General features: G+C 34.3%; 1 protein-coding gene across 1 annotated transcript in view; it reads left to right on the top strand.

The window, feature by feature from the left end:
- The window catches only part of LOC309493191 (titin-like), a 442,694-nt gene that overhangs the window by 282,548 nt on the left and 145,701 nt on the right, over positions 1-14,445 (top strand). Inside the window, exons 24-30 of the mRNA XM_082162311.1 lie at positions 1,809-2,075; positions 7,039-7,290; positions 7,414-7,710; positions 9,229-9,483; positions 9,604-9,873; positions 11,436-11,690; positions 11,803-12,099. Of these exons, the coding sequence (XP_082018437.1) occupies positions 1,809-2,075; positions 7,039-7,290; positions 7,414-7,710; positions 9,229-9,483; positions 9,604-9,873; positions 11,436-11,690; positions 11,803-12,099 (1,893 nt within the window). The remainder of the gene's footprint in view (positions 1-1,808; positions 2,076-7,038; positions 7,291-7,413; positions 7,711-9,228; positions 9,484-9,603; positions 9,874-11,435; positions 11,691-11,802; positions 12,100-14,445) is intronic.

Genomic DNA, 14,445 nt, shown 5'->3' with positions numbered 1-14,445 from the left:
TTTGAAGTGCTGAAACACACGAGGTGTGAAAATACTCTTAGACCAGAAGCATGAGGTCACTTGCAGCAGGTTTTCTTTCTGGTTGTGGTTAATTTCAGCTGTAGGTACTATATCCACATTATTCTACTATAAAGTCACAATTAGGGGTGTGCACGGATATTCAAAACTGTTATTTCTTTTAAAAAAAGAAAATACAAAAATACAAAAAAGTAAAATTCGAAGTGAATCCATGATAAATCCCAAGCACCAAAACAATTAAATTAAAAGTAATTAGATTAAAGTGTACTATATGTGAAACACACTAAGTGTCCAAATTATTTTTGCAGCCACTATAAAGTCACAATGAAGTTGATGGTGTCAACGTCAAACAGGAAGTGATGTCATGTGTCTCAAACACTTTGGCCTGATTTGGTTCTGAAGCTTGTTCTGTTCCAGTGAAGAATCACTGATGTGAAACGTTAATCACATTCATGTTAATATTTTCTTTTTTAACATGTGTATGCAAGTGTCTTTATTCATGAAGTGTATCTTTACTGTGATATAGTGCATTGTAGTGGTGTGAAAGCTGCATGATTCTATATTATTCATACATTTTTAATAGTGTCTTTCATGTTAGGGTCAGAAACATGTTATTCAGGCAAAATTCAATAGGGAGCAAAAAAAAAAAAAAAAAAAAAAAAAAAACACAAACCAAGAGAACAAGAAGAACTATGAAGAGAGTTACAGAAATACACTGACATCACATTTATTGATGAGTATAATGTCATATAATGTTGTGTGTTGTGAAGCTTTATTGTTGAGCATCAGTGAATCAGTGAATCAAACAGTGAATCACTGAATCGACTCTCAGTTCACGAGTCCTGTGACGTCATCGTGTGTGATGATGTTAAATGCTGGACAATAATCCATCAGTTCTCCCCTGAATGAGCATCACAACAGAAAAACACTTTCAGTTCATGTAGAATAAACTCTAGACATGTTTCAGTGTGTGATTTACATTGTGTTGAATGAATGGAAAAGCTTCATATCTGTTTCTTCTGCTTTTAGTGCTGATGTCCCTCGTTCACTCTGGACTCAGTCAAGGTACTGTCCGTTACTGCAGTACATTTGAGTTTTTAACTAATGTGAATTGTGTTGTAGTAGTTTATTTGTCTTCATGGATACATCAGGATCCCACATTTGTCTGTTTGCTGATGTTTTCTGTCCATGTTTTGCATATTTCACAGAATTATCTGACTAGTTCCTTATGCTGCAAAACATTACAGAAATCTGCTATTTATTCAATCAATCAAACAGTCTTGCAGTTGTAAAGTAGTTCAGTCAGACATTGACTTCAAAAGATCATAATCCACTGTATAAAACAGAGATGAGTTTTGCACAGTGAGTTTTATTTGCATGTTTCTGAGTTTTTGCTGCAATATTAATGATTGACTGTGTGTCATTAAGATCTTCAATGCTTAGCTTTATTCATTCAGTGTGGTTTGGTTGGAAGGGCTGGAAGAGAAAAGGGCTTGAGAACAGACAGATAGAAGTTAGTAAGTTCAGTTCAGATCTTTAAACACTCAGACTGTAAACAGCATCATCTACTGGTCAGAACTGGAAGAGCAATAATACAAAGGACATGCAGACTGGATACATATATCAGTTTCATTTAGTTTTTACCAACACATACATTTACATGTAATCATTACAATTTACAAGCAAACTAGGTTTTTAATTTAAGTGTTTTTCTCCTGATGAAGTTTTGAGTTCATGACAGTGATCTTGATACTGCGATGCTTTTCAATATTTACTTCTATGTTTCTCAGTGAAACCTGTAGTGACGGTGAAGCCAGATCAGCGTGTGTTCATAGGAGAGAGAGTCACTCTCACATGTGTCATACAGGGAGGAGACATTCAGACATACAGCTGGTTTAAAGATGGAAACACTGACTATCCATTAATAACAAGAACAACAGCATATTACAGTTTCACAGCTGGTTATGTGTCTCTCAGTGGTAAATACAGTTGTAGAGGAGAGAGATCATCAGACTCACACACAGACTTCAGTGATGCTGTTACACTGACTGTATCAGGTGAGTCTTCATATTCACTTCTGTTTATTGATCATCACTTATAATTTTCAACCACATCTGTTCTTATAAGAGGACTGACAATTCACTTTTAATTATTCAGTAACTGCACACGTCTTGTGTGTGTGTGTGTGTGTGTGTGTGTGTGTGTGTGTGTGTGTGTGTGTGTGTGTGTGTGTGTGTGTGTGTGTTTTGTGGAGGTTTTGGTTTATTATAAAATCATGTAAATTGTGACTTTCCAGTGTTATAGGCGTCTCTATCTTTAATTTTTGTGCTAATTTTGAGAATGTTATTAAAGACCAGATAACACTGAACACACATTTTATTAACGTTACTGTAAGACTTTTTGTTCATAACTTTGAGAGATCCTTAACGTTAAAGTTATGATAACGTTCCCTGTTAGCTGGTTATGTGGTAAAAGTATATTTATCATAAAGGCTCAACACAAAATGCACACATCCAGCGGGCAAAACAAACTCAGTGAGGATCTCAACCACAGAAACTGCCAAAGGGAAGAGGAAGTCGGCACACCAGCTCCAATAATAGAAACATGTATCTCATGTTCTCAATGGCCATTAGACTCGACACTTCACCTGTGCTGAGAACATGAAATATATATATATATATATATATATATATATATATATATATATATATATATATATATATATATTTATATGTTTTTGTAACTGTGTAACAAACTGTGGTTTGCCAACTTTCTCTTCCTTTTTGCAAAATTATATTTATCATCATATGACCAAGACCAGTGTAATGTATTTCTGTCACAGAATGGCTCCATGAACTAAATCCCTCTGGAAACCGTTGGTCAAATGCTTTGCTCAAAGACACAATAGTGATGGTTAACAGTTCATTCACTGCAGGGTTTATACCAGCAACATTCCCATTTACAACCAGCGTTTACAACCGAAGGTCCTTCTGAACAATCAGTTTTATTCCCTGAATATTATAGCACTACATGTCCAGAAAAACATATATTTTGTGCATGCAAATACCCTTATATATGATATTAAATAGCATATCAAACAATGAAGTGCCATGGTGCTTAAACACTGAACACACTCTACACACAGTACACACACACACTCTACACACTGTACACACTCTACACACAGTACACACACACACTCTACACACTGTACACACTCTACACACAGTACACACACACACACACACTCTACACACTGTACACACTCTACACACAGTACACACACACACTCTACACACTGTACACACTCTACACACAGTACACACACACACACACACACACTCTACACACTGTACACACTACACACAGTACACACACACACACACTCTACACACTGTACACACTCTACACACAGTACACACACACACTCTACACACTGTACACACTCTACACACAGTACACACACTCTACACACTGTACACACTCTACACACACTACACACTGTACACACTCTACACACTGTACACACTCTACACACTGTACACACTCTACACACTGTACACACTCTACACACTCTACACACTCTACACACTGTACACACTCTACACACTGTACACACTCTACACACTCTACACACTCTACACACACTGCATAGTATCGGTTGTTGGTATCGGAGCATTTTTATGAGTATGAATATGAGAGCGCAGTATCGGGCCGATACCAATACTGGTGTTTAATATAGAGCTTTCTCACTGGTGGTTATGGGCTCCAGAAAGGCCGCTGTGAGTAAGTTCAGTCACTCAGAGCTCATGGTGAACAACACAAACACATTCTCAATCTCAACAGATCATCAGATCCTGGAGTCACCGGCTGTGTCTCATTTCGAAGGCTGAATCCTCCGGAGGTCACATTTATCTGCCGCAAACGTCATGAGGCTCTTCATCTCAGTAAACTGACCATTACATTCCCATGAGGAAACTACAACAATTTAACCTTCACTAGCAATAACGCTCAGTGTTAAAATGGTGACTGTCCTGAAATAAGACGTTCTTTATGACGTATGCGGCCGATAAATGTGACGTCAAGAGGACGCAGCTTCAACATGACACACAGATCCATGAAAACAGAGGCTAAGAAGCAGAGAGTCGTTCTTCTCCTTTCAATAAGCAATTTACATTCTTACTGCAGATTGTGCAATTGTTACAGGTACCGGCTGACACCACGAAAACAGCTTATAACTCTCTCTGGAAACAGGATAAATAAGTGAGACAGGGCAAATTCTGCGTCCGTTTTTCATCTCACTCAGCAGAAAGAGGAGAGAGGATTTATTAAACATTCACAATTTAAATCCTCCTCTGTTTCAAACACTCAGTTGCTCTCTATGAAATAAACACGACTTCAAAATAAAATACAATTTGTCTTTTTTTCGTCTTTAAGCAAATACTGAGTTACAAGTTTTGTGTGATTGAATAAATCAAAAGGACAATAACCACTGTTACCCTGTAAGTTAAGTCTCTTTTCAACTTAAAATATTACATAGCTTATGTTACCACTTACATATGGTTCCTAAATGCATTTTTCATTTCCAACTAAAATCATTTTTACTCTTCCAAACTGCATGAGCTGACAGATATTTAACTTGTTTTTTAACAAATTTAACATTTGTTTTTAACATTAGCTTTTAACCATTACATAAACTCAGTTTTTAACATTAGCTTTTCACATTTTACACTATATCATACATTTCAAAACTATTAGACTTTACAAAAATGTTCAAGGAGCTAAAAATAAAACTCTGTCCGACGTGACTTTGATAGCAACAGGTGACGTTACCAGGTGCGAAAATGCGCTACTGCTATATGTACATATATGTCCACATATTCATAAAACAGCCTTATTAGCGGACATTAAAACATTCAGTGACATGTCAACATATTACACTTTAATTACATATTACAGTTTAATTTACTATTCCACCAACCTGGAAACAGGAGGAATTAGTGAGACAGGGCAAACTCTGCGTCCGGTTTTTTTTATTTTTTTATTGCAATTTTAACAAACAGAACAAGTCGATACATACAAGAAATATAAACAATCTTTCAAAACAAAAGAGAAATTATGATTCAGTATACATTAAAAGAGGAAATGTGAAAGAAATTTAAATCTATTCAACAATAGTCTTAAAAAGGAAAAAGAGAGAAGAGAAGAAAAAAGAAAGAAGAAAGAAGAGGGCACAAAAAAAAAACATATTAAGGGAGAATATTAAACATGGCACAAATTCTGGATGTTTTCATTGCTTTCTTGTTAACAGAAGTTGAAATTGTATTTAAATACATCTTCAATTCTTCTTTGAAAAAGCTAAAGTGGGGTTTACTTTTCATATATTTACATTTATGGATATGAAACTTTCCAATATATAAAAGAAGGTTTATACAAAAACGTGCATTAATTAGATTCTTGTCTTTGACATAAAACCCAAAAAGAATGTGTCTAAATGATAAAGAAAAGTTACAAAAAACCTTTTAACTCTGCGTCCGTTTTTCATCTCGCTCAGCAGAAAGAGGAAAGCTGCAAAGCGGACCAAACTGACGTAAAGCACATTAAGCGCCACACTGCCCCCTGCTGGCGACCACACAATTACTCCTGACCTCTATTTAAAATATTGTAGTGCAAGGATGGTGGAAACAAGTTTATTACCCCTGAACAAATATTCAAAAACATTAATTATAAAATTACAGAAACTACCACAAATGTGATAACACTTTAGTGGGCATCACACACAATCATTATAATTTTAAACTTATGTTTTAATCTTTAAACTGTTTTTATTACTGATTAAAGGAACACTCCACCGTTTTTTGAAATAGGGCTTATTCACTTTCTTTCCTACATTTAGATAGGTGGGCAAATGCATTTTTGTCTCAGTGCATGCATTGTTTTAGTTTGACAGGGTCGGCGCTAGCTTAGCTTAGCACAATGAATGGAATCCTTTGTTGCCAGCTAGCATGTCCTAAGTAAAAGTGATATAAAAAAATTAAAAAACCCACCTAATTACTTCTTGTGGCCTGCGTATTCACAACAAGTACAAATAGTGATGCAGATTAACACTAGGCGATTTCCTAGGCAGATATTGACTTATATATTAAGGACTATATTAGGGGGAAGCACAGGCGAAGCACTGCTACTTGGGCGTGATATCTCTGCGCCCAAGAAGCAGTGCTTCACCTGTGCTTCCCCCTAATATAGTCCCAAGTCAATATCTGCATAGGAAATCGTCTAGTGTTAATCTGCATCGCTATTTGTACTTGTTGTGAATATGCAGGCCACAAGAAGTAATTAGGTGGGTTTTTTAATTTTTTTATATCACTTTTACTTAGGACATGCTAGCTGGCAACAAAGGATTCCATTCATTATGCTAAGCTAAGCTAGCGCCGACCCTGTCAAACTAAAACAATGCATGCACTGAGACAAAAATGCATTTGCCCACCTATCTAAATGTAGGAAAGAAGGTGAATAAGCCCTATTTCAAAAAACGGTGGAGTGTTCCTTTAAACTATTGAGAAGTATATTACTGTGAACAAGAATTATATTGTTTTTGATGGTTTCAATAAAAAAATAAAAAAAAGATTGTCTGAACTAAAAACAGTCTGTGCTTGCAAAGATTATATGGCTGAATAAGTTTATTTTATATGTATGGCCTTTTTTATATTTATCATATGTATTATTAAAAGGTTAAGATTATCCACTTACTCATCCATAAACTTACCCGGGTCTGTCACATAACCTGTTATGAACTATAACTAATATTCCCTGAAATTACCAGAGACTTTAACATTATTTCTTCTCAATCTATATTTTTGTTATTCTGTTTGGTGTCACTATTGGAGCAGAAAAGACAAACCTTTACATCAACATTAATTACATAGTTTGTATAAAAAAGAATGATAAAGACAAAAGACTAGTGAAAGATATGAGCAATAACATAAATGAGCTCAACACTGCATCACTGTTCACTTCCAGATAAACCGATTCTGACTGTAAAGCCCCAGAGTTCAGTGTTCACTGGAGACACAGTTACTCTCAGCTGTGACGTGGGAAGCTCAACTGGATGGACGTTTCTCTGGAGGAAAGACTCAAACCGGGAATCCAGTGATGATGCAGGAACTAAAACAATCAGTTCTGTGAGAGTCTCTGATGGAGGAACATACGAGTGTAGAGCACAGCGAGGAGAATACTCACAGTTCAGTAATGCAATAAAGATAACAGTGAGAGGTAAGTGCTCTTTTACTCTCTTACTCTTTTTTTTTTTTTTTTTTTTTTTTTTTTTTTTTTGTGAAAGCTAATTTTGAGTTTTAAAAGATTCAAACATGAAGTGTGTGTTTGCTCTTTTCACAGAGAGACCCAAACCTGTAGTGAAGGTGAAGCCTGATGTTCATGTGTTCAGAGGAGAGAGAGTTACTCTCACATGTGACATACAGGAGACAGGAGTCTGGAGGTACAGCTGGTATAAAGATCAAGATAACAGCAGAAGAACAGACCAGATCTATTACAGCGCAGGACAAGACCAGATCTATATAATCACATCTGTGGATCCGTCTCATGCTGGTCTGTACAGCTGTAGAGGAACTCAGACTGAAACCATACAGAACTCAGAGATCAGTGATGGAGTTACACTGACAGTATCAGGTGAGTGTGTTCATGTGTTCCTCAGACAGAAATAATTGTTTGTTTGTTTGTTTGATTTGTTGGTAACACTTTACAACAAGGTTCCATTTGTTAATACATTTGTTATTTAATAATATTTGTTAACATTAGTTCATAAAACTATTCATTAGTTCATGTTAGCTGAGGTCCATTAAATAATATTCACAGCTGCAACTTTTGATTTAATAATATATCAGTAAATGTTGAAATTAACATGGACTAAGATTAATATATGATTCAAGAGTATTTTTCATTGCTCATTTTAAAACTTTGGCTGTATCCCATCACTGTAACAACATTGAGTCTACAGATTTATTTTAATTATTTATTTTTAATATTTTGCATGTTTTAAATAGATCCGATGTTGCATTGAAATGCATACATACAAATAAAAAATTAAATCAGTGTAGTGTTTTATATTCATTCATAGTGTATGAGTTATGAGATAAACTGATGTTTCGACTGCATTAATGTGCACATCGGAGCTCAAATAGCATCTGGTTACTCTATGATAATAATTTCAGCCTCATGTCAGAGATAATGTTTTAGGAGTGTAGAAACATCGGACCATTAGACTTTCCTGTCACTAGATAAATGTGTCACCACAGGGGCAATATTACAATTTAATAGAAATAAGCACATAGAAATATACTTAAAATACATACATAAAATACATAAGTAAATAATACAAAAATATATATATGAATAAATTAATATTTATCATAATTGTAATATAAATAACTCAGTTCTTTCAGGGCAAAATGAAAATTAAAAAAATTAAAACCAAGCCTTTAAGTGTCCATTTTAGGAGAAATGTGAGGTTCAAGTCTAAAAATCTCACAATAACTTCAGCATTCAAAATGATTAGAATTGCTTTCTTTTTATTTCTTACATTTATCTGCATCTCTTTTCTTTCTTTCTTTCTTTCTTTCTTTCTTTCTTTTATTTCTTTCTTTCTTTCTTTCTTTCTTTCTATTTATTTATTTATTTGTTTGTTTGTTTGTTTGTTTGTTTGTTTGTTTGTTTGTTTGTTGGTTGGTTGGTTGGTTGGTTGGTTGGTTGGCAAACATTTAACCATCTATATCCAGCAATAGCAAAGTGCCAGAAGTGTGAGGTAGCCTTAGACCTGAGCTTAGCTGAGACTTTAACTTTTGGCTACCTTGAAAGAGAGACACATCTTATTGATTCCTGTTCAAGGATGTTTTGATCCTGTCATGCTGCACGTTCTCATTTGTTGCCTTGGTTATTAAATATGTTCCTCATCTGTGTTTAGTTTAAGATAAACTGTTTAGTTTGTGGTTTTGCTTGTTTTGTTCTGTAGGCCTGAATGAAGAATTCTCTAAATCAATATTTTTGCTATTCTATTAAGTGGTGTCACTAGTGGGAACAGAAAGGACACTTCCCTTTAAATCAAAATAAATGACAGTTTCAATAAAAAAAGACAAGACAAGATATGAGCAATAACTCTATAAATGAGCTCAACACTGCATCACTGTTCACTTCCAGATAAACCGATTCTGACTGTAAAGCCCCAGAGTTCAGTGTTCACTGGAGACACAGTTACTCTCAGCTGTGACGTGGGAAGCTCAACTGGATGGACGTTTCACTGGTGGAAAGACTCAAACCGGGAATCCAGTGATGATGCAGGAACTAAAACAATCAGTTCTGTGAGAGTCTCTGATGGAGGAACATACGAGTGTAGAGCACAGCGAGGAAAATACTACACAGACCTCAGTCATACAATAAAGATAACAGTGAGAGGTAAGTGCTCTTTTACTCTCTTACTCTTACTCTTTTTTTTTTTTTTTTTTTTTTTTTGTGAAAGCTAATTTTGAGTTTTAAAAGATTCAAACATGAAGTGTGTGTTTGCTCTTTTCACAGAGAGACCCAAACCTGTAGTGAAGGTGAAGCCTGATGTTCATGTGTTCAGAGGAGAGAGAGTTACTCTCACATGTGACATACAGGAGACAGGAGTCTGGAGGTACAGCTGGTATAAAGATCAAGATAACAGCAGAAGAACAGACCAGATCTATATAATCACATCTGTGGATCCGTCTCATGCTGGTCTGTACAGCTGTAGAGGAACTCAGACTGAAACCCCACAGAACTCAGAGATCAGTGATGGAGTTACACTGACAGTATCAGGTGAGTGTGTTCATGTGTTCCTCAGACAGAAATACTTGTTTGTTTGTTTGTTTGTTTGTTTGATTTGTTGGTAACACTTTACAACAAGGTTCCATTTGTTAATACATTTGTTATTTAATAATATTTGTTAACATTAGTTCATAAAACTATTCATTAGTTCATGTTAGCTGAGGTCCATTAAATAATATTCACAGCTGCAACTTTTGATTTAATAATATATCAGTAAATGTTGAAATTAACATGGACTAAGATTAATATATGATTCAAGAGTATTTTTCATTGCTCATTTTAAAACTTTGGCTGTATCCCATCACTGACAACATTGAGTCTACAGATTTATTTTAATTATTTATTTTTAATATTTTGCATGTTTTAAATAGATCCGATGTTGCATTGAAATGCATACATACAAATAAAAAATAAAATCAGTGTAGTGTTTTATATTCATTCATAGTGTATGAGTTATGAGATAAACTGATGTTTCGACTGCATTAATGTGCACATCGGAGCTCAAATAGCATCTGGTTACTCTATGATAATAATTTCAGCCTCATGTCAGAGATAATGTTTTAGGAGTGTAGAAACATCGGACCATTAGACTTTCCTGTCACTAGATAAATGTGTCACCACAGGGGCAATATTACAATTTAATAGAAATAAGCACATAGAAATATACTTAAAATACATACATAAAATACATAAGTATAATACAAAAATATATATATGAATAAATTAATATTTATCATAATTGTAATATAAATAACTCAGTTCTTTCAGGGCAAAATGAAAATTAAAAAAATTAAAACCAAGCCTTTAAGTGTCCATTTTAGGAGAAATGTAAGGTTCAAGTCTAAAAATCTCACAATAACTTCAGCATTCAAAATGATTAGAATTGCTTTCTTTTTATTTCTTACATTTATCTGCATCTCTTTTCTTTCTTTCTTTCTTTCTTTCTTTCTTTCTTTCTTTCTTTCTTTCTTTCTTTCTTTCTTTTATTTCTTTCTTTCTATTTATTTATTTATTTGTTTGTTTGTTTGTTTGTTTGTTTGTTTGTTTGTTTGTTTGTTTGTTTGTTTGTTTGTTTGTTTGTTGGTTGGTTGGTTGGTTGGTTGGTTGGTTGGTTGGCAAATATTTAACCATCTATATCCAGCAATAGCAAAGTGCCAGAAGTGTGAGGTAGCCTTAGACCTGAGCTTAGCTGAGACTTTAACTTTTGGCTACCTTGAAAGAGAGACACATCTTATTGATTCCTGTTCAAGGATGTTTTGATCCTGTCATGCTGCACGTTCTCATTTGTTTCCTTGGTTATTAATTATGTTCCTCATCTGTGTTTAGTTTAAGATAAACTGTTTAGTTTGTGGTTTTGCTTGTTTTGTTCTGTAGGCCTGAATGAAGAATTCTCTAAATCAATATTTTTGCTATTCTATTAAGTGGTGTCACTAGTGGGAGCAGAAAGGACACTTCCCTTTAAATCAAAATAAATGACAGTTTCAATAAAAAAAGACAAGACAAGATATGAGCAATAACACTATAAATGAGCTCAACACTGCATCACTGTTCACTTCCAGATAAACCGATTCTGACTGTAAAGCCCCAGAGTTCAGTGTTCACTGGAGACACAGTTACTCTCAGCTGTGACGTGGGAAGCTCAACTGGATGGACGTTTCTCTGGAGGAAAGACTCAAACCGGGAATCCAGTGATGATGCAGGAACTAAAACAATCAGTTCTGTGAGAGTCTCTGATGGAGGAACATACGAGTGTAGAGCACAGCGAGGAGAATACTACACACAGTTCAGTAATGCAATAAAGATAACAGTGAGAGGTAAGTGCTCTTTTACTCTCTTACTCTTTTTTTTTTTTTTTTTTTTTTGTGAAAGCTAATTTTGAGTTTTAAAAGATTCAAACATGAAGTGTGTTGTTTGCTCATTTCACAGAGAGACCCAAACCTGTAGTGAAGGTGAAGCCTGATGTTCATGTGTTCAGAGGAGAGAGAGTTACTCTCACATGTGACATACAGGAGACAGGAGTCTGGAGGTACAGCTGGTATAAAGATCAAGATAACAGCAGAAGAACAGACCAGATCTATTACAGCGCAGGACAAGACCAGATCTATATAATCACATCTGTGGAGCCGTCTCATGCTGGTCTGTACAGATGTAGAGGAGCTCAGACTGAAACCCCACAGGACTCACGGATCAGTGATGGAGTTACACTGACAGTATCAGGTGAGTGTGTTCATCATTTCATCACATCACTTTAACCTGAAGACACTGAGTAGAAAAGAGTTTACTTTATCTCACACTCAGTCAGATTATGTTAGTTAAGAGTTTGTAATCATCTCTATATACAGTGACAGGCTGATTATGATCTCAGATCTTTTCAGAGTTCATTATCTAGAGAGCGGGGAACAGTCTAATACTTTTTTACTTTCTCAGTTTGTGTAAATTCACTTGGGGTTCAGAGTATTTATTTTTTCCCCACATTAATTTCACACGTCTAGTACAATTACGTGGTTTTGTTTGATTAATACAGTGTATAGTTTTTTCTTGATTTCCCCCGAAAGAATGGAAGTGAAATGTGACAACATGCCCCATAGGTGGAGTACACTGTAACATGACCACATGACACCTTAAAATGTGATAGAATAAAAAAATATACAAGACAAACTAAAATATTTTGTCAGTAAAATACAATTATTAACTTTTTCATTTAAAATAATGGCTTTTTTTTATCATTAAAATCAGATCAAAAGCACGCACATCCAAAGCAATATGTGGCTCAAATTGGGTGCTAGACAAGAAAATTAATAAAAAAGGGGAAAAAAGTTGGCACACCATGGCTCCAAAATATGAAAATTTAGTAATAGACTCACACACGGGTGGTAACGTTTCGAGCGCGTAGGCTCTTTGTCAGACAATTAAGAATTGAACACACCACACCTTTATACTCACAAGTGTCTTTTTCTGGGTGACATTGGTATTGTTTTTATTATTATTTTATTACATTTTTGAATTTTGAATTTTTATTTGGGGGGGGGGGTTGTCACTTGTGAGTATAAAGGCGTGGTGTGTTCAATTCTTAATTGTCTGACCAAGAGCCTACGCGCTCCAAACGTTACCACCCGTGTGTGAGTCTATTATACAATTTTCATATTTTGGAGCCGAAAAATAACAGATTTTAAAAGAACTGCTGTATTAGGCTACATTTAGTAGTGCTAATTCTGTAGCTAGTGCTTATTTAGGTACTAGTGCACGTGATAGTATGTCACAAAGTTGCATGAGTAAATATATCTGCAATATTATACTACACAAGTACCATATCTGCTAAACCACCCATACTACTTCTGAATAGACGTCTACTTCATAAATTGAAATCTCACTGAAAGCTCATTTTTTGAGATAATTTGGAACACAACTTGGCTTTGATTTTCTTGCAGTTTTAAAGTAAACATGTTTTGTAAAAATATATATTTTATATAAATTATTATTATTTTTTACATTATACATTTTCATAAACTCAAACTTCTATAAAAAAAAAAATTCAGTTTCACTTTCATAATTTTCACTTCTGCAATAATCTTCCAAATGTCTTCTTTAAAACAAGAGCAGTCATAGGTCTATATTCCTAATCATTCTTGAATTACAACTATTTAAGTTTGGATAGTGATGTTCATGTCTATGTGATAAAAGATGGGTGACAGTCAAGGGGTAATGTGTACACTGTTAGACTTTAATTTGCCGTAATTTTACAGTTACTTACCGCAAAAAATCCCAGTAAAATACCACTTATATTATTTACGGTAAACTACTGTAATATGCACTGCATTATAGGTATTTTGTATGAAATTTACAGTAACTTACTGTATATGGAATTTACAGTACTTTACTGTTTACGCAAAAGCAGTAGTGCTACTGTAAATGAAGAAGACAGATTTTTTCAAGTTTGTATATATGCATATTGTATTAATGTTTTAGGCATATTAAAATATCATATGATAATGTTTTATATTATATGATAATTTTTCCCCCATCTTGTTCTGCAGATGAAAATCATGAATCTGCATTCTTATTTTTAAGCTATGCAAACACTGGATGTTTAAAAGTTAAATAATAAATAAATAAAAATAAAAAACACGTTGATGGAAGGATTAAAATGAGTTCTTAGTGAGAGACCAGAGTAATTTTTTATATGAGCATTTTGTCCAATAACAAAAAAAAAATAAAAATATATATATATATATATATATATATATATATATACACACAAAAATTCACAACTGGTTCCCATACAGGCAATATAAATTATATAAATGTATTTTTATTTTATTTTAAATTAATATAAACTTTATATATATATATATATATATATATATATATATATATATATATATATATATATATATATATATATATAAACTTTGCTTACACCTCACAAAATTTTAATTGTTGCAAAGCCCGCGCAACAACCTGGCAGAATGTAAACTGAGGTTTGTGTGACGTCACGTGTCGAGTGCGCGCTCATAACGGACGTCCCTGCTGAGAGTGGATCGCTATCGCTAGACGCCAGCTGGGTTTTTT

Source organism: Leuciscus leuciscus (assembly GCF_965113295.1).
Source record: "Leuciscus leuciscus genome assembly, chromosome: 2".
Lineage (NCBI taxonomy): Eukaryota > Metazoa > Chordata > Actinopteri > Cypriniformes > Leuciscidae > Leuciscus > Leuciscus leuciscus.
Note: the sequence above shows the minus strand (reverse complement) of the source record. Positions and strands in the feature narration are given on the sequence as shown.